This window comes from Podarcis gaigeae (genome assembly GCF_964106915.1).
Source record: "Podarcis gaigeae genome assembly, chromosome: 2".
Classification (NCBI taxonomy): domain Eukaryota; kingdom Metazoa; phylum Chordata; class Lepidosauria; order Squamata; family Lacertidae; genus Podarcis; species Podarcis gaigeae.
The window spans coordinates 11,861,412-11,887,381 of record NC_139679.1 but is presented as its reverse complement, the minus strand read 5'-3'; the positions used below and the strand labels follow the sequence as shown (position 1 = coordinate 11,887,381).

Sequence of the window (25,970 nt, the reverse complement as noted above, 5' to 3'; positions counted from 1 at the left end):
AAGTCTTTTCGTCGTGCGAGTTTTTCGTCTTGCGAAGCACGGTTTCCCATAGGAATGCATTGAAAATCAATCAATGCGTTCCTATGGAAACCGCCTTCAGACCAGGTCCGGGGACAGTCTGTCCCCCGACCTCTTCTGAAGGCCGGCGGGGGGCGAAAGTCTTTGCTTCCCCCCCCTCGCCTGCCTTCCCGGGAGAGCGGAGACTTCTCCGCTGTCCCGGGGCGATTTAAAAACCCCCGGGAAGGCAGGCAGGGGGGACAAAGATTTTTGCCCCCCGCCAGCCTTCAAAGAGGTCCTGGACTCTTCTGAAAAGCGCTGCCGCCCGCCAGCATTTTAAGATTGCCCCGGACAGCGGAGAAGTCCTCCGCTGTCCCGGGGTTTTTGCTCCCCCCTGCCTGCCTTCCCGGGAGAGCGGAGAAATCACCTGGAATTCTGCCAGCAAAACAGGATTTGATGCCAGGCTAGTTTCACCAAAACTAGTTTTCCATTCAAGTGCTTTCAAAACTACGCCTACATTTGCCTTTAATAATAATAATAATTTTTATTTATACCCCACCCTCCCCAGCCAAGGCCATGCTCAGGGCAGCTAACAAGCAATAATAAAAGCAAGTTGAATGAATACAACTTAAAAACAAGTTTAAAATACAACATTAAAATACTGAAACATTAAAATATTAAAATGCAGCCTCATCACAGGAGGAGAAAGGAAAAAGAAAAAAGAAAGAGGGGGAGGGAATCAAATTGGCTCCAAGCCAAAGGCCAGGCGGAACAACTCTATCTTACAGGCCCTGCGGAAAGAAATCAGATCCCGCAGGACCCTGCTCTCATGAGACAGAGCGTTCCACCAGGCCGGAGCCAGTGTTGAAAAGGCCCTGGCTCTGGCTGAAGCTAATCTAACTTCCTTAGGGCCCGGGACCACTAGGGTGTTGCTATTTATGGACCTTGAGGCTCTCTGTGGGGCATACCGGGAGAGGCGGTCCTGTAGGTACAAGGGTCCTAGGCCATGAAGGGCGTTAAAGGTCAAAACCAGCACCTTAAATCTGACCCTGTACTCCACCGGGAGCCAGTGCAGCTGGAAAAGCACTGGGTCAATATGCTCCCTTGGCAGAGACCCCGTGAGGAGCCTCGCTGCTGCATTCTGCACCCGCTGGAGTTTCTGGGACAGCTTCAAGGGCAGCCCCGCATAGAGCGAATTACAGTAGTCAAGCCTGGAGGTGACCGTTGCATGGATCACTGTGGCCGGGTCGGGTCGGGAAAGGTAAGGGACCAACTGCTTGATGCGGCAAAGGTGGAAAAATGTCGCCTTGGCTGTTGCTGTAACCAGCGCCTCCATGGAAAGGGAGGCATCAAGGATTACACCCAAACTCTTAACGGAAAGCAATGGCACTAATTGGGCCCCCGCAAGAGAAGGGAGTTGGTCTCTCATCCCCATGCCATACCGACCCAGCCATAGGACCTCTGCCTTCGAAGGATTTAGTTTCAATCGGCTCCCATGAAACCATCCAGCCACAGCTTCCAAGCATCTGGTCAGTGTGTCCGGGGCCGAGTCGGTGTGGCCATCCATCAGCAGACAGAGCTAACGAAAGTAGCCAAGGTGAACAGAGCACGACAGGGATATTCTTACAATAGAGTATTTGATATAAATTAAAAGCAGCAGTAGGGAGTTAAAAGCATTCAACAGAAATAAGAAGTCAGCCTCCAGGATCCATCCCGTGAAGAATAAAACAGAAATAAATCCATAGTTTCTTGGAAATATGCCTGTTTCAGCATAGGTAAGGTTTGGGGGGGGGTGTGAATTATTGTCAAACCTTCATTTCTAGTTCTGCTAAAGGTTAGTCTTCTGTTAAATACTGTTGCAAATACAGTAGTCCTTTTATCTAGGGGTACACACCACCAGCACCTCCCCCCCCCAATGTTAAAACTGAGACACTTTCTCTAACAACTTCATGGTGAGTATCAACATCCCTTTTTCTAAAAAGAAAACGAAAACACTGGTTGCCTCCATTATAGTCTACACCAGTGTTTTTCAACCTTTTTTGGGCAAAGGCACACTTGTTTCATGAAAAAAAAATAACGAAGCACACCACCATTAGAAAATGTTAAAAAAATTAACTCTGTGCCTATATTGACTGCTGTGATGGGATAATGAGCTGCTTGTGCGTAAAGCTTAGTCCCTCAGGGTTTGGCTGGTCAGCCAACCTCTGTCTCTAACGGAGCCCCTTAAGCATGGCTCCGTCAGTCGCTGGTAGAATCCGACAGTGGGCGTCTACGGAATTTATTCCCACATAAAAGCTCCTTGACGGAAACGCGTCGTCTGGATTCTCGGCGCGACAGTTTCCGGCGAGGAGTGGGAGTGCCTATGGGAGGATCTGAAACTCCTCCACTGTTACTGCTGGAAGAGTCCCTGAGGCATGCCTCCGTCTCTCTCTCTTTATGATTTCCCGTTCCCCCCCTACTGGTGCCTTCCTCCGCTGCTGACTCTCTCCTGCCTTCTGAGAGCCTCTCCACCTCCTATCTTTCCGATGGCAGTTCCCTGACAACTATATATAAAGTAATTCTCTTGAATAGGAATCAAATAAACACAAAGAAAGTATTTTATAATTACTTTATTATGAAATAGTAAGTAAACAGAAATATGAAAAATTATAAAATACTTTATTTTTAAATCTTTCAAATTTTTAAATTTTCCCCACGGCACACCAGGCAACATCTCGCGGCACACTAGTGTGCCGCGGAACAGTGGTTGAAAAACACTGGTCTACACATCAATGTTCTGAGAAACCCAGACAGTAGGAAAATAACAGATTAGCCTAGTAGTGACAGTAAGAAAAGAAGTACGGTAATTTTCTTCAGAGAAAAACAGAACTATGGAGGAAATGATATGATCAGTTATCTTCAACAGTACCTTGCCTGGTTTCTGTTCAAACCTTATACAGAATTATAGTCTGAGTACTAGATGTACGCACTCAACACACACATTAGAAGTGGGGAGTAAACAGCAACACATACAAAACAATGTAAAGAACACATGTAGCCAGATTTTCTGGTTATGTGTAGCTAGATCAGGGGTCAGGAAACTTTTTCAGCAGGGGGCCGGTCCACTGTCCCTCAGACCTTGTGGGGGGCCAGACTATATTTGGGTGGGGAATGAATGCATTCCTATGCCCCACAAATAACCCAGAGATGCATTTTAAATAAAAGAACACATTCTACTTAAGTAAAAACATGCTGATGACCATCCGCAGGCCGGATTTAGAAGGCGATTGGGCCGGATCCAGCCTCTGGGCCTTAGTTTGCCTACCCATGAGCTAGATGTTCACTATAGTAGTGAAAAGTTTATTTTCCCTGGAAAACAACAGAACTGGAAAGAATGAGCATTTTTTTAATTTAATAACATTTATATCCCCCATGCCTCCAAGGAGCTCAAGGTGGTATGTATGGTTCTTATAACCACTACTCATTCTATTGCATTCAAACAAAAAATTGAAGCATCACTCACCTTAGTGATAGATGTAAACACCTTTTCTAGAATTGCATTGGGTTGAGCTGTGCGAGGTTCACAGTTTTGAATGTTAAGAAGTGCAGCACATGGTCTTGCAATAAATCTGGAGGGAAAATCCCAAAGATGTAACAAATGAACACAGAGAAAAATAACCCAGAATATGAAAATCCCAAATATACTGCAACTTCAGTCACATTTTTCTGCCCTGCATATGGTTATGCACATAAAAGACCACTCACCTAAAAGAATAATTCTATTTAAATTTCAGTGAAGTGAAAGCTTGTTTTACTTCACACTTCTGTTTGATATGACAACAGAAAAAGGTTTCCTTAGTTTCCTCATGTATTTTCATTATATATATATATATAAAAAATAACTGGCCAGTTTAGCAAAATGATGAAAAGCAATGAGAGGATTTTAAAATTAATTATTAGACATTACCAGAAGGACCTGCAACAAAATGCTGCAGTTTGAATTCCTTGTGTTCTGTAACCGCCGCCCCGCCTTTCAACCCAACTTCCAACAGTCAACGTCTTCTGAGCATCCCAAGTTCACATTGCCCTTCTTTTGTGCCCCCCACAGCCCCAACCCAAATACTGATTTTACTTCTGCAAACACAGGGGTTCACCTCTCTTGCTCATGAGTGTTTCTGTTTCAGCTACATAAGTGCAGGGACTCTTCCCTAAAGATCAGAAATAGAATATAAGATGACAAGTGATATGATGAATGTTTCTACAAAGTGTCACAAATTTAAGAACCCAGACCAGCTTGGACCCAGTAGCAATCTTTGCCACCAGTGACTTGGTCGAAAAAGCTCTAGAAATAATGTTTAGAGGACTGCCCTTTTAAACTCTCTTTTGTTTGAGGACCCCCATATGCTAATTGTTGTAATCTCAGGCTCCATTAATTGAGGAAAAAATGTAAGACACATATTTTTGAATGTCTCAAAAAAATTGTGGGTTTCTTTTGTCACACAGTAATCTCAGTTGCTAAAAACTGTAAGGGGGGGAGAGTGCTCTTGTCGTTTGGTTCTGCTTGCAGGTTCCCCACAAGGACCTGTGTCAACAGGATGCTGATCTAGGCAGGTCACTGACCTGATCCAGGATCTTCTTACTTCTATATAGAATTTTCAATATGGTACAGGTCACAGACAAATTTGGGCCAACTAGATACTACTCTGGCTGTCTTCCTCATATAAACACTCTCTGAACACAATACGCAATCATATCCTGAGTATCTCAATACAGTGGTGCCCCGCAAGACGAATGCCTCGCAAGACGGAAAACTCGCTAGATGAAAATGTCTTGCAAGTTTGTTTCCTTTTTCTTAACACTGTTAATACAGTTGCGACTTGACTTCGAGGAGCAACTCATAGAACGCAGTGTCCAAAACTTCTTTTGCAGCCATTTGGTAAGTTAAGCTTTTAAAACTTTTTTTTTGGGGGGGTTGGATTTTGGGTTGGGGTGTTTGGAATTCAAGGACTTGGTGTTGGGGAGGGGTTTGCAAGAATCTGGAAGCTTGTGTGTTTTTTTCCTGCATTTTTATGATTTTTTGTGACCATTGGGCCACTCTGCTGTTGTTTTTAAAAAAATTCTGGATTTGAATTTCTGTGTGCTGGGTGGCTGGGGGAACAGTTGGGGAGGGGTTTGCAAGAATCTGGAAGCTTGTGTTTTTCCCCCTGCATTTTTATGATTTTCTGTGACCATTGGGCCACTCTGCTGTTTTTTTAAAAAAATTCTGGGTTTCAATTTTGAAATGCTCTTTACAGTATGTGTGACTTTAAAGAGCACTTAATAAACTCTTGTTGTACCAAAGTTGGCTTTGTTTGGACTTTTTTTGACCACAGGAACGCATTAATTGATTTTCAATGCATTCCTATGGGATTTTGTGCTTCGCAAGACGAAAAATTCGCTAGACGAAAAAATTCGCGGAACGAATTAATTTCATCTTGCGAGGCACCACTGTATGCTCATTAAGATAGGTGAAGTTTTTAGAACACAAATTTCATGCCCACTCCTTCCCTTGAATAATACCTAATGTATGGGAGGGAAAAAGAAAACATTCTTTTGAAAAGAATTCTGCAGTCTAGTACTGTAGTGCAAGTACTCAAAGCACAGATCCACAGCGAGAGGTACTGGAGCCCATTTCCAAAGAGATGTTTAAGAAAGGAACGTGAGGGCCATTTCAAACATTACATTTCTGGCAGATTAACCTGTGCTAAGTAAGGTGAGGGGCGGTACATCAATAACGGGTGGTTTTAAGTTCCAGTTAAACAGATCAGAAACTGCTTTAGGGACCAGCTCAAACAAATCAGACACAAGAGGCAAATGCTTATTGATGTAAATGTTCCATGCTTCCCCGGACATACTTAAATGCACTTATCATGGGTACTGGCACATTTGTGTAGAACTAGCATGCCAGCATGTACCTATAGGTAGGTTGTGGAACTCCTCCCCACAGATGTGCATCTGGCAACTTCACTATACAGTTTTTGGCAGAGAGAGAGACAGAGAGACAGACAGAGAAAGAGCACTCTTTACCTTAGGCTTTAAAACCTGGTAAATATATTTTCAAGACCCACTCTATATTTCTGATTGTACATTTTTAATATTTTACTGTCAAACCTCGGAGGTCGCACGTAATCTGTTCCAGAAGACAGTTCGACTTCCGAGGTGCAGCTTCTGATTGGTTCTTGCACTCATCGGAAGCCACGTCAGACGTTCGTCATTCGAGGAATGTTTGAAAATCGGAGTATTTACTTCCGGGAGTATTTTCAACATTCGGGAGTATTTTCAACATTCGGGAGCCGAAATGTTTGGCAACGGAGCAGTTCGAGAACCGAGGTTGGACTGTATTTAGCATTGTTGTAGCCTACTCTGGGACATTGTGGGTGAAGGGGAGATAATAAACTAAATTAGAAGACAAAACAGCAGCAGCTACACTGAAGATGCAGTTACATCATACACTTGGTTAATATATTTGAATGTGAAAGGCAGTGCATGAAGGTTTCCATGGCTTTTACTATAACTCATAAGAATATACAGGGATGCGGGTGGCGCTGTGGTCTAAACCACAGAGCCTAGGGCTTGCCAATCAGAAGGTCGGCAGTTCGAATCCCCGCGATGGGGTGAGCTCCCATTGCTTGGTCCCTGCTCCTGCCAACCTAGCAGTTGAAAAGCACGTTCAAAGTGCAAGTAGATAAATAGGTACCACTCCGGCGGAAGGCAAACGGTGTTTCTGTGCACTGCTCTGTTTCGCCAGAAGCGGCTTAGTCATGCTGGCCACACTACACGGAAGCTGTATGCCAGCTCCCTCGGCCAGTAAAGCGAGATGAGCGCCGCAACCCCAGAGCTGTCCGCGACTTGACCTGACGGTCAGGGGTCCCTTTACCTTTATAAGAACATACAAAGAACCTGCTGGACCATGCCGGTGACCCATCTAGTCCTATTCAGAAAACTACAAGCAAAACATGAGTACAACAGCACTCTCCTCTCCCCTCCTGTAGTTTCCAGCAAATGGTATTCAGAAGAATTACTGCCACCAATGGTGGAGGCAGAGCAGTCATTACATGTAGTAGCCTTTGATAGCTATCTCCATGAATTTGTCTAATTCTCTTTTCAAGTGAGTGTTCCGGTTTTCGAACGATTTTCGGAAGCTGAATGTCCGACACGGCTTCCTCAGCTTCTGATTGAGTGCAGGAAGCTCCTGCAGCCAATCGGAAGCCGTGCCTTGGCTTTTGAATGATTCTGTGAGTCGAATGGACTATGCATTAAATTGACAAGCAAGGTACAACTGTACACCTGTTTTAGTCCTAAGTACACTGGTTCTGTAGTTCATCTCTTTGTCACCAAGTTTATCAAGCAGCCCAAACCAATTACACATTACACTAGTTTGCCAAAATTAGACCATAATGTTCTACACAAAAACTAGAACATAGCCTACAGCATAAACCACAACACATTTCCTTTCTATAGGGCTGTATGTTTGCAGGCACCTCAATTCAAAAGTGCAGGATTCCTCTTTTTATAATGGGTAATGGAAATGGGCAACTGAAGAAGGTGAAGAAATTCATTTAAGAAGTGCACTGATCACCAAAGATTTCATAGCTGCCATTTAGCAAACCGATCCAAGTACAGTAGATGAATCTGCACTCATCAGTCTTTCCTAACAATGGAAGTCACCCAGCTGTGGGCATATTTTATTAGATGAGAAGTTTGCTAAACCCACATATCAATTACCTATTACATTTTCAGCAGTTACCAGCTCAATTCATATTACACCACACCAGGCATAGTGCCTGTGTCTCCAGTATGGAAGAGAACAAAGGTCCCAATTCAGTTACAGTATTTGTCTTATAACCAAATGTAATAAAAACAGCAAGATGATGATGTGAATTAAAAGGCATACTCTGGCATATCTCATTAAAGGCTCCCCACTCCACCTAATAAAAAAAAATGCAGTGTTTGCATATACAATCCTATCATTATATATATTAGCAACTGCAACTTGTACTGTTCTATTGTGCAATCTATCTCACTGAAACAAAACTCTAAATGATGCCATACACTTTCAGAAGTTTTATTGGGTTTTTTAAAAAAAGAAGTTCATATAACTTGCTATAAAGCATCAATGAGTAACACTTTTCTTGCAATGAATTAACCATCTGAAACTCACCTTTCAGAGGTACAGCCTTGCTAACCTGTTGCAACAAAATAACAAAGCAAGAAAAGAGTTGTGTGGCACTCATAGGAGACAAATGTATTTATTATGGGCATTTCATGAGCCCAGGTTGCCAGCTGAAAAGTAACACTTCATGAATCTGATTAAGCGGATGCCAGTCCATGAAAGCTTAAGCCACCATAAACATGTAAGTCTTTAAGGTGCCACAAGGTACAAAAATGTAAATTGATCAAACTTTTTCAACTGCTCAGTATCAACCCAGCCTCTCATTTAAGCACTAGCTTGGTAACCAGAAGTGACAAGGAACTACACGAAGGTGAATGCATTGAATTCCATGGAAGCAAACGAACAGGCTGATTGCAGAGGAACCAAGTGCTCAACTGCTCCTCTACTCCCAGCAAAGGAACTGCCAAAGGAGATAAGCCCTCTACCTCCATAGTCAGCTTAGAAATGCAGCAGTATGCTACAAGGAGGGCACAACTCTCCATCCCACCTCTGCCAAGCCCCAGTAAGCTAGTACTGTATTTCTTTTTGCAGGTTAGTAACTTGCGCAAGCTTATTCACAAGGCTGCACTTACGAAGACAGTTTGGAAAGTATAACGGATACTAACTGGTATGAAGTGTAATCTCAAACTGGGTGAAAACAAAGTACATTGCTTACCACTGTGTGCTTGGATCAAATTCAAGGCACGTTGGCGTATATGCAGCTTTTATCAAGTAACTCCTGCTCCAGTATAATCATCTCCAAAGTTTAAGATCAACCACAATGGCCCTGGTCCATGCTTTCACTTGTGCAAGTCATATTGCAAAACATTTAATTGATTTAAGGGGTCTTTAAATTAGTATTACATAACTAAGGCTGTGTGCCATGTTACAATTCAGTTTTAAAAGGAGGCCACTTGGGATTTCTACATATTTCATAGCGAAGGACAGCGATGAATACAGGTATTAATGACTTTCCTGGTTTAAACAACTATGCCTCCCTATATTCTGTTAGACCACTTCTCATCAGCTGCATCCAACATGGCCAGTGGTGAGGGATGATGGGCATTGTAGTCCAAGAGCAAGTGGAGGCCAGCAGGTTATCAGCCCCTGATATAAAGAGTTGTCTGTATCTTATACTTTCCACCACACATAGACAGATTACCCATGTGGGGTAATTAATAAAAGGCTTGGCTGGATGTCTAGATCCACAGCAAGGGGCTAAACACACTCTCCAGCAAGAGGCAGTCCCCAGCAGAGTATTAAAGTCACAGAATCATACCGCACAGTGAAGCTTTAGGAAAATGTAGACTGTTAGACCTTTTAAACACCCCGTTTAGTCCATTTACAATGCTTCCCCCCTCTACTCCTCTTGCAATGAGCAGACCACACCATTAGTGAGTTTAAAAGCTCTACTTACAAGCTCCAAGAATCACATTCAATGTGTTATTCTGTGCAGTAGCAAGGCTATTACCTCATCGCTGTTATTAATTTTGAATATTAATAGGTAAAAATCTTCCATGGGTTTAGTCTTGTGTAGAAATCTTCTGGGGTTTAACCTTCCATTTTCCAGGGTACCAAGTAACAGCTAAGTAGGTTCTGGCCAGCAACCCAAAAGCTATTTCACAATTCATCTCTAGATACAAGAGATAAACATTTATGCCCTAAAGTACATTCCAAAAGTCAACCATAATCTAAAAAGACACCTGAGGATTATAAACATGCATTTTGTTTCTGAAACAAACATATACCGGTATTTTGTTTCTGAAATACAATTTGCTTTGTTTCCTTGGGTTCTGTTTCCTTATGCAACTACAGCATCCTTCAATGAGACAAAAGCAGACACACCAATATTTATGCACTTCAATGCACTCCAAGCTTTTCTTTAATCTACACTCTTTTGTTAAAATGCATCTTTTTGAAAAGTTCAGTGCACATAACATTGAACCATCTCAGTTCTATCTTCAAGTCTGGAGTAACCTAGAACTCATGGCTTCACTGATGTTTAGTCCCAGCTGTAATCTTCCTAAATTCCTGTCTACGTGCAGGTTTTTAACAATGCAAACTTAACTCCAACGAGCTTGGACTGTGTATTGACCATTGACAAGACACCTCTGCTGAGTTGAGGCTATGAGAAAATAGTACTATTTTAATACAAAAATAAAGCAGCCTCATAAGAAAATTCAACAGATACCATATATGTTCTATTCATGTGTCCATCAGAAGTATCACTCTACATACAGTGGTACCTCGGGATACATACGCTTCAGGTTACATACGCTTCAGGTTACAGACTCTGCTAACCCAGAAATATTACCTCAGGTCAAGAACTTTGCTTCAGGATGAGAACAGAAATCGTGCTCGGGGGCCACCAGGGGGCGCATTGGAAGATGGCCGACAATAACATCTCTCCGACCCACACGAGGTAATTAAGAGGCTGCTATGGGAAGTATGCAGCCTTCCTGTCCCCCCCCAAGGGGATGGGGGGACTGCTTTGCCAGCGGTGTCCATAATTCACCCCCGGATTCGAAAGAAGGGGGTGCGGACACTTGGCACAAGCCCTCGTTTGAAGTCGGCTCTTCCTGACGCTGTCTCCAATCAGCGCACTGGTTCGCTTTGGCTCGAAATATATAATTGGAAATACATAATTGGAAAGAAGCTAAAGCACATACATCAAGCGAAGATCAGGAGTTAAGACTGCTGATTAATGGATCTCTGAGCGGAGCGACGGGCGGGACAAATAAATCAAGTGATGAATCACCAGTAAAAGACTGGTATGTTTGAAGTGAAACGGAAAGGGGGTGGAGGAAAAAACTTTTCTTTCTTTTTGCCTTATGTGATATTAATAACCCTCCACCCCAGAAAGAAGAATCGTTGCAATTTATTAATCACAAGCAGGAATTTAAGAACTGTGTGGAGTGAATTATTGATCAAAGAGAGGATTGGTAAACATCGGAGAATGAAGGAAAGTTTTATGACGCAGTTTCAAATGGCGTCTTGCCAAGACTGGCTTGCCTAAGAAGGACGGGGGGAGGAGGACCAGGGTCATCGGAATGCGAATGATTTTCGGAATGTGATCTAGACCTGGCAGAGCCCTCTGAGATATATTTGGCAAGCCTGGGGAAATTAACGGACAGACTGAGGGAAAGTTCTTTACGGAGGTGTGGAAATGGCGCCTGTCCTTATGCAATATGATTTTTGGAAAGTGTAAAACCCACACGGAGGATGTTTGATTTTAACCCGCTTGTGAAGATTATCAGAGATCGCAAAGAAAGGATTATGATAACAACACGAAGATGAGGAAAGTAACAAAGAGACTATCTGGACAGAACTGAATAGAACTGTCTAATTAAAGCAGCAATATAAGTGATGTTTGGACCCCCTTTAAGAGCTTGAAGTATGGGTACCCCCAACAAAAAATTTAAAATCTGGCTGTATAATTTGGAACTAATGTGATTTGGAAATAATGTGATTTGATTGGCCTGTTAATAAAAATTATATTAAAAAAAGAGAGAGAGAACAAAAATCGTGCTCCGGCGGCGCGGCAGCAGCAGGAGGCCCCATTAGCTAAAGTGATGCTTCAGGTTAAGAACAGTTTCAGGTTAAGAACGGACCTCCAGAACGAATTAAGTACGTAACCAGAGGTACCACTGTATATATTAAAGGGCTCAAAAGGCATCAATTAATTTAGCTACACCACACTAAAGTCTGCATTTGAGGGAATAAAATTTGACTGAACTACACCAAAGCAGTACACATCTTCACAGGGTCTCATCGTCTCATCAAGTCTGCAAACACTGCAAGATAATAGCTGAGATGTGAAAAAAAATATTTTTATTAATCTTGAACATTAAGAACATATGAAGAGTCTGTTGAATCAGGTCAATGGCCCATCTAAGTCCAGTCTCACAGTGGCCAACCAGATGCTTGTGGGAAACTCACAAGCAGTATAAGAGTTCCACTGAACTACCGGTACTTTTGAAATGCCTCAATTTCAAAAGTGGTTTCCTGAAAGTTGCACAAGAATGAGAAAACCTATTTGGATGCATACATTGTGGACTCCCCCTATGACCTTATGCAACAGCCTCCCTGCCATAATTCAAACTACTTTTGAAACTCTCCTCCATTTAAATTTGTTTCCCACACAAAGGATGAAAGGGAGTGGGAAACAGAACTGTTAGATCCCAAAATTAAGAACTTGTCAAGAATGTATAACTTGCTGTTGAAATGGAACACCCAGGATGAAACGGTGAAATCTGCTATGATTAAATGGGCACAAGATGTTGGACATAACATTATGATGGCTGACTGGGAACAGTTATGGACCACAAGTATGAAGTTTACGGCATGTAATGCCTTAAGAGAGAATATAATGAAAATGATCTACAGGTGGTACATGACACCAGTCAAGCTTGCAAAAATTTACCATTTGCCCGATAATAATTGTTGGAAATGGAATGAGACTGAAGGTACATTCTTTCACCTTTGGTGGACATGCCCAAGGATTAAGACTTTCTGGGAGATGATCTATAATGAAATGAAAAAGGTACTTAAATATACCTTTCTGAAGAAACCAGAGGCCTTTCTCCTGGGCATGGTCGGCCTATTGGTGCCAAAGAAGGATAGAACTTTCTTAATGTATGCTACAACAGCAGCAAGAATACTTATTGCAAAGCACTGGAAGACACAATTTCTACCCACCTGGGAAGAATGGCAGATGAAGTTGATGGACTACATGGAACTGGCGGAAATGACTGGCAGAATCCGAGACCAGGGAGAAGAGTCGGTGGAAGATTGGAAGAAATTTAAAGATTATTTACAGAAACATTGTAAAATTAATGAATGTTAGAAGGATGTTGGAATGAAGTTATATGGCTTTAGCAGAAATGTTATAAAGAATTAAGTAAAAATAGATTGTTAATCGGCTAAAGGGGGAAAAGTAAGGTTAGATTGTGTCAAGACAAATTATAGGACAAAAACTGAGAAAGATGGAAAGGATTTGCTGAAATAGCTAATTGAACTAGAATACAAAAAAGGGAGGTGTGAGGAGGTCAATGAAACAAGTAAATGAAAGATAAGTTATGGGAATACTCGATGTGTTTTTAATTGTTTCTGTTTTGTTTAGATAAGTAGTGTTTTCTGGTTTTTTTATTGTAATGTATTGTTGTTTTGTTTAACTTTGTTTTTTCTCTTTTTTTCTTTCTGCAATCCTTAAACCTTTAATAAATATTACTTTTTTTTAAAAAAAGAAAGGGAGTCAAAGCCTCCCCACTGACATCGACACTGATCCAGTTCAATGTCTTACAGCAACAAGATGCTCCTATGATGTTTATCAGTTACTTAAGACAACTTGGGAAGGGCAGAAAATAAATCTAAAATCAGATGCAATATGTTCAGACAACTCCTCATCTGTGTGTGAGCAGCACACACAGACAATTTTCAGCACCGCAAGGGGGTGGGGCAGGCTTACCGTAAGTGCATCCCACTGACCCATATGGCGCCTCCCATGTAAATGGGGAGTTGCTTGGACCAGTCTTGTGTTATTTCACCACCTACATTAACAAGAAAGACAAGAAGGGAGAGCCACCAACACGGAATGCCTATATCTAGACTTCTTAATTAATGCTCATATATGTGATTGTAACCTCTATTTGCATTTTATGTTTATTGCTGTTGAGTGATTGAGAGTATGTAAAATGAAGAAAGGAATAAATATGACAGGATCTAAATATAAATATAAAAAGTAAACCCCTCCCCAGTTAGGCTTAGGGAGGGAAGCTTAGGGAAGGCAGTCTGTCAGGCCTATCACAGTTCCAAATGGCCTGACATGGACACATGAAAAACAACTACACTACCTGCAGTATTCCACAGCACTTATTAAATCCATTTGTGCATTCAAGGCCTTTCTGAAGGTTTCAGTAAAAAAATGAGGTGATCCTTTGTAGGTCAGAATACTAAGCCATTCTGTGAAAGCTAAAGCTGATCTCCTGTCATTCTCTCAGAGTTTCACTTATCTCTGAGTTTCATTGGCAAAACTGAGAGGAAACAGATGAACACATAGGAACAATAGACTACACTCTCTCCTAGGGCCTAAAAAGAGAGATATGCATATGATAAACCAGTGTGCTGCTATGATATGCCGAAAATGTGAATGCATTTCCTCTATAGTGAGGCACCACAGACAGGAAGGGAAGAAAAAACAATGGTTTAAGAAATCTGTGGCTCAAATTGTGAGTCATCAGTCCCAGACTCCCAATGTTAAATTGAAGCACATAATTCATGGAGTGTTCATTCCAGGACATGAGGATAAGAAAACAGGCATAGTGAAATTTTAATGGATAAATCAGAAAATTATGTATGAACATGGGAGGGGTCAAAAGGCTTCTACACAGAAAAAGGCTGTATTGTGTTGCCCCAATTTCACAAGTGAGATGCTCCATAAGGTTAGATGTTCTGCCTGTCAGGGGAGGGGAGAGGAGGGTAGGAAATGAAAAGGAGTGATGATGACTGACATCTCCACTATCTGGCTGGCTGTCACACAGCAGCGGATTTTTTTGCTGCCATGCTGTGGTGTGAATCACCTGGCTTGTGCCACAGTGCTTCAGGAAAAGAATGGAGTCTTTTGCTGCCGAGCCACTGACACACATAGTAGCACAGCAGCAGAAGACTCTCCCTGAAGTGCATGGTAAAATTTCATTTTGAAACTGGCATAGCTGAGACCTAACCCTAATGCTGAACTGAACCTAAACATTTAGCGGTATTTCTTCTCTCATCCTGTTCAATACTAATTCATATATTAACTAAAACAATAACTGCCTCAGTTATTTTGAACTTATTCAGACATATATTATGCAGATTGATGTCATCAACTATTATGCTTACAGAGTAAGTCCATTGGGAGTGAATGTAATAATGAATATTTAACTAAATAACTTTTTTTATTTTTTAAACATGGTGACAGATCCAAAGTACCATGCTTCTTCCTCCATGTCACTCTAACTGGTCCTAAAAGGATTCTCCCTGAACAGGATTTGTCGAAGCCTGACAACTTACAGCTGGAAGAGGAAATTGTAGAAGCCCACATAATTGCTTAGGTGCATGCCTGGGGATCCTTGGATCTTGGCTTTTTTTGAACACGTAACACCACATCCTGTAGAATTCTATCAGTTCTATTTTATCTGCACAATCCAAATGAATTTCAGGAACCAAAATGCTTTTTCTGTGCAGCCTAAGCAGGAGCAGTGAATAACATTATAGTTAAATGTTGTAGCTTGTCTTCGCTTACCCCACCCAACTGTGCTGCTCAGTTGTAAATCCTCTTACATTCTGTGTCACCATTAAGAAAAAACAGGTAGAAATGGGCCAATATATATGTGAACCGTCCCTGGATCAAGTGATTATTCTTCTTTAAGGTCTCAAAGTTCATAACGTAGCTCAAGGTTGTCATCTGAACTTGCCAGATGTTTAACTGATAATCCATCACAGCCACTCCATAAAAATGAAAACTTTAGAGATGTCTTGCCCCAAAATGGCAACTAAGCATTCTATTTTGGCAACTAATGCTGCCTGGAGGTCATTTATGACAAAGGGCAGTTTGGAAATTTATTATAGGGGTGGTGAATAGATCACAATTGTCTTGTCTTCTTTATAACAGCCTTTGGTATGAAACACTTTTTTGGAAGATGCTTCTAGGGCATGCCCCAAAGTCACACTTTAAAAAAACAAAAAGCTGAGCCATATGGGAAAGTTAATCCTTATATTGGACCCACAAAGGGGAGGAGGGAAGTTCAGGATATTTTTTTGGAATTCTCTTTTTATGTTGATTGTTGGATAAGTGATTGTAAATTTCTAAAAACTAAATAAAATTATTAAAAATGTAAAGTTGATGCAATAATAGATCTTCTAATTGCAGCTGCTTATATATATATATATGTGCGCACACACATACACACACACACACTCCTTTCTTGCCAAAGTAATTATCATAAATAAGTAAAAATAAAAAGGTGCACCCCACCACCGAGATCATTCCATTGCAACTATCCAACCTCCCAAAATTTCAACACCTCTTGCAATGGTTTAACCCCGTGGGTCCCAACATGGGGCAAACGCCCCACAAGGGGGCCATTTGATTTTTAAGGGGGGCAATTCGAGAACAGACCAAGTCAATGACTTTTAAGGCTTCCTCCATGTGAACAGGAGTTCACTATTTGAACAATTAAGAATTACTATGTTGGTGGGGGGAGCATCAGAATTTTAGAGATGCTTAGGTGGGGCATGGCCCAAAACAGTTTAGGAACCACTGGCATTTAACCCCTCGGTCCAGTATACCTGAAGGAGCATCTCCACCTGCATCGTTCTGCCCGGACACTGAGGTCCAGCGCCAAGGGACTTCTGGTGGTTCCCTTGCTGCAAGAAGCCAAGTTACAGGGAACCAGGCAGAGGGCCTTCTTGGTAGTGGCGCCTGCCTTGAGAAACGCCCTCCCACCAGTTGTCCAAGAGAAAAACAACTACCAAACTTCTAGAAGACATCTAAAGGCAGCCCTGTTTAGGGAAGCTTTAAATGTTTAATAGGTTATTGTATTTTAGTGCTTTGTTGGATGCCGCCCAAAGTGGCTGGGGGGACCCAGCCAGATGGGCGGGGTATAAATAATAAATTATTATTATTATTATTATTATTATTATTATTATTATTATTATTATTATATTATTATATCTCCTGGAAATCATTTCCCCTGAGTATTCCCCATCTTTATAAAGAGTGCAGTCTGTCTACGGAGTTCCTCTGAAGGTTTTATTATGGTGAAATAAAACGGCGGCCCAACGTGGCGAGAGAAAATGGGTCTTCCCTCCTCTGACCCCCTCCCCAAACCCTCCTCGAGGCCGACTGAGGAAGCGGCAGCGAGGGCGACGCTACCTCTTCCCTCTCGGACCCACCCATCCCATTCGCCTCGGCCCGTCAGGCAGGCGGGCGGAAGTGTGCGCCGCTTTCCCCCCGCCGGCTCCCTCCGTCCCCGCCACCCCGTTCCCCGCTTCGCCGCCGCCGCCGCCCTCCCACCTCTCGAAGAGCTGCCTCAGCGCGAAGAGGCCCAGCGCCCCGGGGAAAGCGGCCCAAACGTGGCGGGGGAGCGGGTACACCTCCCCGACGCCGGGCTCCTGCCGCTCCAGGTCGGCCCAGCTCACGTTGGCGGGGAACCAGAAGCGCTCGTTCCACAGCCCGCTCCACAGCCACGCTGCCGCCGCCGTCGCCGCTGCCGCCATCTTCCCGCCGCCGCCCTCTCCCTCGCCGCCTGACCGGACTGACACTTCTTCCCCTCAGCAGCAGCCGCCAAGAAGAGAAGGGAGGGGGCGGTGCCGGCCGGAATCCCCGCCCATCTAGCGGGAAGGGAACGCCCGTCCGTCAAAAGCCGCGCCACGCCCTAACTTCGCCGCCGGAGAGAGCGTGAAGGAACGAGGCGCATGCGCTCTTCCGCAGGTTTCTCTCTTCCCTCCGCCCCCGCGCGCACTTTCTCTTTTCATTCCGTCTCCTCTATTAAGAAAGGGAAATGTTGCGGTGGCGCGCCCATGCGCGCCGAAAGGGAAAAGGAGATTTGCCCCAGGATGTCTAGGAAGAAATTCAACAGGTGCAGCAGCTGGCTGTTTAAAGCTATTTAGCCCCCCCTTTTTATTATTATTAATAATAATTAATAATTTCCCTCAGTTATGTACTGGAGATGAGCACCAGGCTGCCGCAACTGAATTAATTTTGTTTCTTGTTTCCGTCATACAAGAATATGCAGTATGGCTGACGAAGCCCGGTTTGGGCGAAACACGGTTATTATCCCGGAATCCTTGTGCCATACCTTCAAGTTTTCCGTCTGATCCGATATCTACATACAAGGAACGTTGGAATCCTCAAAGCAGCGATACGTGGAACATCATAAGAAAAGCATACCATATTGTGGCTATTATTGCCAATATGCCAATTTAGGAACCGAATGGACTTTTACATCCTTACCGTCCATTGGACTTTAATTTCTCTTGATATGTTCTGTTTGCATGATGCGTTGGTCTATGGAATTACACTTTGTGAGATATTGTTTGTTGAATTGTGTTTGAAATGGAAGTTACATAGTTAAAAACAGCCTGTTAAGTTGTGTGTGTTGTTACCAGGAATTCAACAGGTGCAGCAGCTGTCTATTTAAACCTGGCTATTTAGACCCCTCCCCTTTTTATAAATAAAATAATTTTAAAAATCAATTATGTGCTTAGTAAAAAAAAAAAAAAAGGCAAAAGGTTTTTCATCACTCTAAAATGACGGTGCAGCTTTATAAGAGTGGCTGGGGAAACCCAGCCAGATGGGTGGGGTATAAATATTACTATTATTATTATTATGCAACTGATGGCAATGCAGTACTTTCTCAACATACAGTGAGGGGGGGGAAGTATTTGATCCCCATTTGCCCTCTGATGAAGAAATGACCAGTCCATAATTTTAATAGTAGGTTTATTGTTGCTGTGAGAGACAGAATAACAACAGGAAAAACCCCAGAAACCCAGAAGACAAAAGCCAGAGATTGATGTGCATTATAATGATTGAAATAAGTATTTGATCCCTTTGCAAAAGATGACTTAGTACTTGGTGGCAAAAACCCTTGTTGGCAATTACAGAGGTCAGACATTTCTTTTAGGTGGCCACCAGGTTTGCACACATCTCAGGAGGTATTTTGTCCCACTCCTCTTTGCAGATCCTCTCCAAGTCAGTAAGATTTTGAGGCCGATGTGTAACTACTCGAACCTTCAGCTCCCTCCACAGATTTTCTATGGGATTAAGGTCTGGAGACTGGCTAGACCACTCCAGGACCTTAATGCACTTCTTCTTGAGCCACCCCTTTGTTGCCTTGGCTGTGTGCTTTGGGTCATTGTCATGCTGGATTACCCAGCCTTGACCCATTTTCAATGCCCTGGCTGAGGGAAGGAGGTGCTCACCCAAGATTTTACGATATATGGTCCCGTCCATCGTCCCTTCAGTGCGGTGAAGGTGTCCTGTCCCTTTAGCAGAAAAACACCCCCAAAGCATGATATGTCCCCCTCCATGTTTGATGGTGGGGATGGTGTTCTTGGGGTCGTAGGCAGCATTCCTCCTCCTCCAAACACGGCGAGTTGAGTTGATGCCAAAGAGCTCAATTGTGGTCTCATCTGACCACAACTCGTTCATCCAGTTCTCCTCTGGGTCATTCAGATGTGCATTGGCAAACTGCAGACGGGCCTGTACATGTGCTGTCTTGAGCAAGGGGACCTTGCAGGCTCTGCAAGATCTCAGTTCTTCACAGCGTAGTGTGTTACCAACTGTTTTGACTGTGGTCCCAGCTGCCCTGAGATCATTGACAAGTTCCCTCGTATAGTTCTGGGTTGCTTCATGATCATTGCAACTCCACAAGATGCAATCTGGCATGGAGCCCCAGACCGAGGGAGGTTGACAGTTACTTTGTGTTTGCAAATTATTGCACCAACTGTGCCCTGGAGTAGTTGGCTTCCAGACACACAGCAGTTCAAGGACTGGGAAAGCATTTTGCGATCTGACCCACCCACTTCCCACAGGGAAAGCAGCTTCCACAGCAAGTACGACAAGCCCTATTTTTCGACATAGTCTTGGGCTCCACCTTGCACCACAGATAATTAGCAGGCATCTTTATTATCTGCAGCACAGTTACCGTAATGGTTGCTCAACATGGAAGAACCTTACTGAAAAACACTGGAAGGCCATGGGAGAATAATATCTGGGATGCAGCAACGTCTGAGCGTCTCACCAGACACAAGAGGACAATTGAAGGCAGAACAAAAAGAAACGTGGACCACTTTAACTAGGACGGAGCGATACCTGGTTTTCAACGTTGTGATATACCAGCAGCTAAATACTGTATCGTGATGTACTGATAGATCGCAATGTCTGAAATTGTCCAGCCCTACTCCGTACTGCTCCTGCCTATATGAGCCAGAGTGGCATGTGGTATGACAGTCATACCAGTTTCAGACAATTACCGGTAATTGCAATATTCCCCAGAGCTACCTTTAACTTTGTTAATGGCCAAAATCAAGACCTTGTTATACCGACCACTCCATCTTTTTAGTGGAGAGGTTATGTTAAGTAAGAGGTTTGAACACTGAATGTGTAAGCTTATGCCTAAAGTCAACGGATAGAACAAACAGCACTGAATGTACTACTGGGTAAATATTTAATAGTTCTTGTATCTGTATTTGTTTAAAATCCAAGAGCTGCTTGTTTAAAAAGAAGAAAGGGAGTAGGAAAGTATTAACGTTAAAGTGAAAAAGACCAGCAGGGCCTTATTTGAACTTGCAGCTTTCAACCTTTTTAGACCCAGGACCCAGCATTAACCTTGTATGTGCATTTAGGGTCCCAGATCTTATTTATAAAAAACATATTTGTATGGTGGTAGCGCTTCGGCTGTGACCCACTTTAGATCAGGCAGTGACCTAGCAGCTGAAATCAAATGATTTTAACCACAATTGCTAAGCAGCACTCAAGACCCTGGGAAACAAGGGTTTCTGGTTACAACTCTGTGCGGAGTTGTCTGTGTGCTAGCTGAACTATTCAGCTGAACATATAGTTTTCAACCAGTGTGCCATGGCACCCTGGGGTGCCTTGAATGATGGTCAGGGGTGCCGTGGGCAACACTGGCCTCTGTCCCTCTTTCCTTCCCTTCCTGCTCTGATGCCCTCTTGCGTCTCTGCCTCCCAAAGGCTTGCACAGCTGTTTGTTGCAGCAGCCCTGGCTACAAGCTCCCCAGGTGAATGGTGCCTCTGGGACTGGCCAGGGGGTGCTGGTTGCCAGGAACAAATGGGCAAGGAAGCTTAGCCAGCCAATCTGCCAGCCCTTGCTGTTGGGAATGGATGGACAACTGGGAAGCCAGGCAGGCACCTTTCTTGTGCTTGCTGTGTGCAAGGCCTGCATGGGAGCCGAGTGCCCAGCGATGAATGCCCAGGTGAGCTTTTCCTCTGTGCAGGCCCAGCAGCGCCCGCTGCTGCCACCCAAGATAAGGTGCTGGCCTTAATTTCACCTTTGGCCAGGCTCTGTTGGGCCACTTAGCCTGGGGGCATCCTCTTCCCAGGCCCCTGTGGGACAATATGAGGAGGCACTTCTCTTTGGGGCAGGGTGGGGCAGCTCAGAGACCGGGGGGGGCGGGGGGAGGCAGACTCCCAAGGAGATGGAAGAGGAGAGGAGGCTGAGGGAACACTCCACAAGGGAAGTTGTTTGAGAAAGGGTGAGAGGCTGCCACCTCTGCAGGCAAGGGGTGACATAACTGGGATCCTGATCCCCACAGGGGTGCCTCGGAAAGAATGTACAGTGATACCTCGGGTTAAGAACTTAATTCGTTCTGGAGGTCCGTTCTTAACCTGAAACTGTTCTTAACCTGAAGCACCATTTTAGCTAATGGGGCCTCCCGCTGCCGCCACGCCGCTGCCGCACGATTTCTGTTCCCATCCTGAAGCAAAGTTCTTAACCCGAGGTACTATTTCTGGGTTAGCGGAGTCTGTAACCTGAAAGGTCTGTAACCTGAAGCATCTGTAACCCGAGGTACCACTGTAGTTGGTCAAAAAAGTTGAAAACCTCCGGTATAGTGAATGGGAGCAAGGATACCACATGCCATTTTGTTTCCTCCCTGCCCCACTATGCATAGGAAGAGGTCCACTCTTAAAAGTGTCAAGAGAGTCAGAATGGAAATTTAAAGTGATCCATTGCGCTACATTCCATCATATAAATGCTACATTCCAAATCAGGAAGAGGAACCAGAACAGAAATAGAAAATGCCATCAAGGTGACAACAGGCCCACCCTTTCCCCACACATCCAAGATGACTGCTTTTAACCTGGTAGAATTTTTACTCTCCGCCAACTCGGTCATGCAGCATAGGACAACGTTTTGCAGTAGCCACAGGTATGCTGCTAACATACAATGGCAGCTTCTTCTTGTGGTTGTTTGCTTCAACTGTTTAGATCAGTGTTTCCCAACCTTGGGCCTCCAGATGTTTTTTGGCCTACAACTCCCATCATCCCTAGCTAGCAAGACCAGTGGTCAGGGATGATGGGAATTGTAGTTCAAAAACAGCTGGAGGCCCAAGGTTGGGAAACACTGGCTTAGATTAACATCCTCCTACATCTGGGAATAGCAATCGGGAATTATATACTCCAGTTTCTGTTAACGCAATCTATGTGGAGGAGCCTCCCAGGTTGGCTCAACACCAATTTCTGTTTTTCCAGGAGCAACATTTGAAGTCTTGATGAATTTTCGACTGAGCTCTAGTGTAGTTACAAAGGCTGAGCAGCAAACTAGGGAGTCCCCAGTTCAAATCTAAACTCAGCCGTGAACTCAGCAAGTAGCCTTTGGCAAACTACTCTATTGGCTTACAACCCCACATTCTGCTACATAGTACTGCCTACCTTATGGGGCTCATGGAAGGATTATGGAGTTACAGTGTGCAGACATCATGCTAAACCACGGTTTAGCATTATGAGGGTGTACCTAGTCAAACTCCGGGCTCATCCATTCTGCCATTTTTCGGCCCAGCTGCAAGACTGGAAGGTTCCATTCAAGGTTAGCAGCAGTTTAGCATGTCACCCAAAACCTAAAATTGGTTAATTATGGCTGGTGAAAATATGCCAGCTTCATAACCCTCGAGAGGTCCGGAGGGTGGTAACATGAGAACAGGCCTTCTCTGCAGTGGCCCCCATCTGTGGAATGCTCTCCCCAGGGAAGTTCACCTGGTGCCTTCATTATACAACTTTAAGCGCCAGGCAAAAATGTTCCTTTTTAACCAGGCCTTTGGTTGATCCGATTTATGTCCTATGCCCTTTTAAAATAGGGCCTATTGAGTTGTTGTTTTTATTTTTATTAGGTATTTTGTGGTTTTATATCTTGATCTTATTATGTGAACCGCTCAGACTCCTGGGTATAGGGTGGTATATAAATTCAATTAATAATAATAATCCCAAATATTTATTATTGTATTTTGCCGAAGGCCATGTATTCTACAAAAAACCAAATTTCTCATAAACGTGATAAAAATAATCACATCCAACCTTCCACATTTCAACAGTACAGTGGTACCTCAGGATAAGTACTTAATTCGTTCCGGAGGTCCGTTCTTAACCTGAAACTGTTCTTAACCTGAAGCACCACTTTATCTAATGGGGCCTCCCACTGCTGCCATGCTGCTGGAGCACGATTTCTGTTCTCATCCTGAAGCAAAGTTCTTAACCCGAGGTACTATTTCTGGGTTAGCGGAGTCTGTAACCTGAAGCGTATGTAACCCAAGGTACCATTGTATGGATGAACACTGCAAAAGAAGTGAAATGCAACTACCATTTAAAATTCAACTCCATCTTTTAATCCAAGTGTATGAACCACAGATACTGTTCTGAATTGTGCTGACAATTGTCAACCATATTGAATTGAGTCAATTCCCCCCCCCTTTTTTTTTTTTGACAGTACTGCAACTAGGAAGCTAACTAGGTCAAATATCCTACGGGTCTGGCTTTTCAGCACAGAGACCAATAAATCTCTTAAACTATGGTTTGAAACGGGCTCGTTTCCACTAACTATTGTCATAATGAACAGTTTTGCCTGAGCTTGGACGACACCGAAAGCTGTAGCTATTCCAGAGTGGAAGCCTAAGTTTCCTAACTCCTCACAGTGGCGCAGGAAGAAAACGGGCGAGGCGAATGTGAGTCCAGGAACAGCAAAGTTCATTCTCATAATGCTAACTCCTGTCAACATGGCATTTGCATGTGGCTGCAAAGGCTTACCTTGGTGCCCACAGAATCCCAATCCCACTCCTGAAATTAGGCTTGGAAGAAGCCCTTTTTAAAAGCTGATATGTTGTCCAAAAGAGTTCATCTAGTTTGCATGTACAACAGGCCCACAACTAAACTATAACTTAATGTTACATCTAAGCACAGTGCCAGGTGTTTAAAAGTAGAATCCCTATGATTCAAGAGGAAATTCAGCAAGTGGAATCTTTTAAGAGAAAATAGAATCAGAGTTGGAAGAGACCTCTAGTTCAACCCTCAGCAATGCAGGAATCTCAACTATCGCAGCCATGACAAATAGCCATCCAACCTCTGCTTGAAAACGTCCAAGCAAGGAGAGTCCACAACCTCCCGAGGGAGACCATTCCACTCTCAAACAGCTCTTGCTGTCAGGTTTTTCCTGATGTTTAGTCAGAATCTCCTTTCTTGTGGCTTGGTTTCACTCCTATCCTCCAGAGCAGGAGACCACAAGCTGCTCCATCTTTCAGGTGACAGCCCTTAGATATTTGAAGATGGCTATCATAGCTCCTCTTGGGAGAAAAGCAATGACAAACCTAGACAGCATCTTAAAAAGCAGAGACATCACCTTGCCAACAAAGGTCCGTCTAGTTCAAGCTAGGGTTTTCCCAGTAGTGATGTATGGAAGTGAGAGCTGGACCATAAAGAAGGCTGATCGCCGAAGAATTGATGCTTTTGAATTGTGGTGCTGGAGGAGACTCTTGAGAGTCCCATGGACTGCAAGAAGATCAAACCTATCCATTCTGAAGGAAATCAGCCCTGAGTGCTCACTGGAAGGACAGATCCTGAAGCTGAGGCTCCAATACTTTGGCCACCTCATGAGAAGAGAAGACTCCCTGGAAACGACCCTGATGTTGGGAAAGATGGAGGGCACAAGGAGAAGGGGACAACAGAGGACAAGATGGTTGGACAGTGTTCTCGAAGCTACCAGCATGAGTTTGACCAAAATGTGGGAGGCAGTGGAGGACAGGAGTGCATGGCGTGTTCTGGTCCATGGGGTCTTGAAGAGTCGGACACAACTAAGCGACAACAAAATCATAGCTCCTCTCAGTCTCCTCTCTTCCAGGCTAAATAAGCTCCTTCATTCGTTCCTCTTAAACAGGCATAGGCAAACTCGACCCTCCATGTTTTGGGACTACGACTCCCATCATCCCTAGCTAACAGGAACAGTGGTCAGGGATGATGGGAGTTGTAGTCCCAAAACATCTGGAGGGCCGAGTTTGCTTATGCCTGCTCTTATAGCTTAGTTTCCAGACCCTTGATCGTCTTGGTTGCCCTCCTCTGCACACATTCCAGCTTGTCAACATCCTTCTTAAGTTGTGGCATGAACCAAGAGCCAGCTGCGGCATATAAAAAGCTTTAGAAAAAAAATGTTTAGTTAGCATAATCAAATGGAAGAACTTTGAGGTGCTTGCATTTTGCACACAACAGAATTATTTCATGTGTGATTTTGTTTTGCTGAGGGAACCACTGTGTGTGCGTGTGCGCACACATAAAGTCCCTGTTTTTGCACTTATGTGGGTGTTAAAAGGTATTAGCTTTGGTCATAGCACAGATGAGGTCAAGAATGGGTATCCATGTGAGAAGCAGTACAATATGTGTTGAGTTGACCTGTTGCCAGCACTGTAATTCCAGGATTTAATTCCAACCCGTTCTTAGGGTTTTATAGAAGACTTTAGTAACTTGGGTTGGATTTAGAATAAAGAGAGAAGTCAGAAGAACTCCCGTCGTGCCTCAAAAGGCTAAATCTGTTTAATGCTGGAGCAGCACGTTCCCCACCCCCAATAAACAGCTGACCAAGCATACATTTAACAGAGTGCTCTGTTTTACCAGTGCTTTATTCCCATTGTTTTTTTAAACACAAATGCATTTTTAAAACACAAATGCATTTAATCACTGGGTAACCCCCGTGACCTCCTTATATATTAGCGCGAGAGCTGTTCAGATGGAGAGTTCAGAGGAAACGACATGGTTGTTTGAC

General features: G+C 43.6%; 1 protein-coding gene and 1 long non-coding RNA gene across 2 annotated transcripts in view; one reads left to right on the top strand and one right to left on the bottom strand.

The window, feature by feature from the left end:
- Positions 1–17,648, bottom strand: part of CERS5 (ceramide synthase 5) — a 40,344-nt gene extending 22,696 nt beyond the window's left edge. The window contains exons 1-2 of the mRNA XM_083729011.1: positions 17,223–17,648; positions 3,500–3,605 (exon numbers count right to left, since the gene is read on the bottom strand). Coding sequence (XP_083585137.1) covers positions 3,500–3,605; positions 17,223–17,425 — 309 coding nt within the window. The 5' untranslated portion in view covers positions 17,426–17,648. The remainder of the gene's footprint in view (positions 1–3,499; positions 3,606–17,222) is intronic.
- A 63-nt stretch (positions 17,649–17,711) lies between these two features.
- Positions 17,712–18,252, top strand: LOC310840024. The gene is made up of 2 exons (XR_014561769.1): positions 17,712–17,787; positions 17,935–18,252. It is a non-coding gene; the product is annotated as an uncharacterized lncRNA (long non-coding RNA).
- Positions 18,253–25,970: the final 7,718 nt, after the last annotated feature.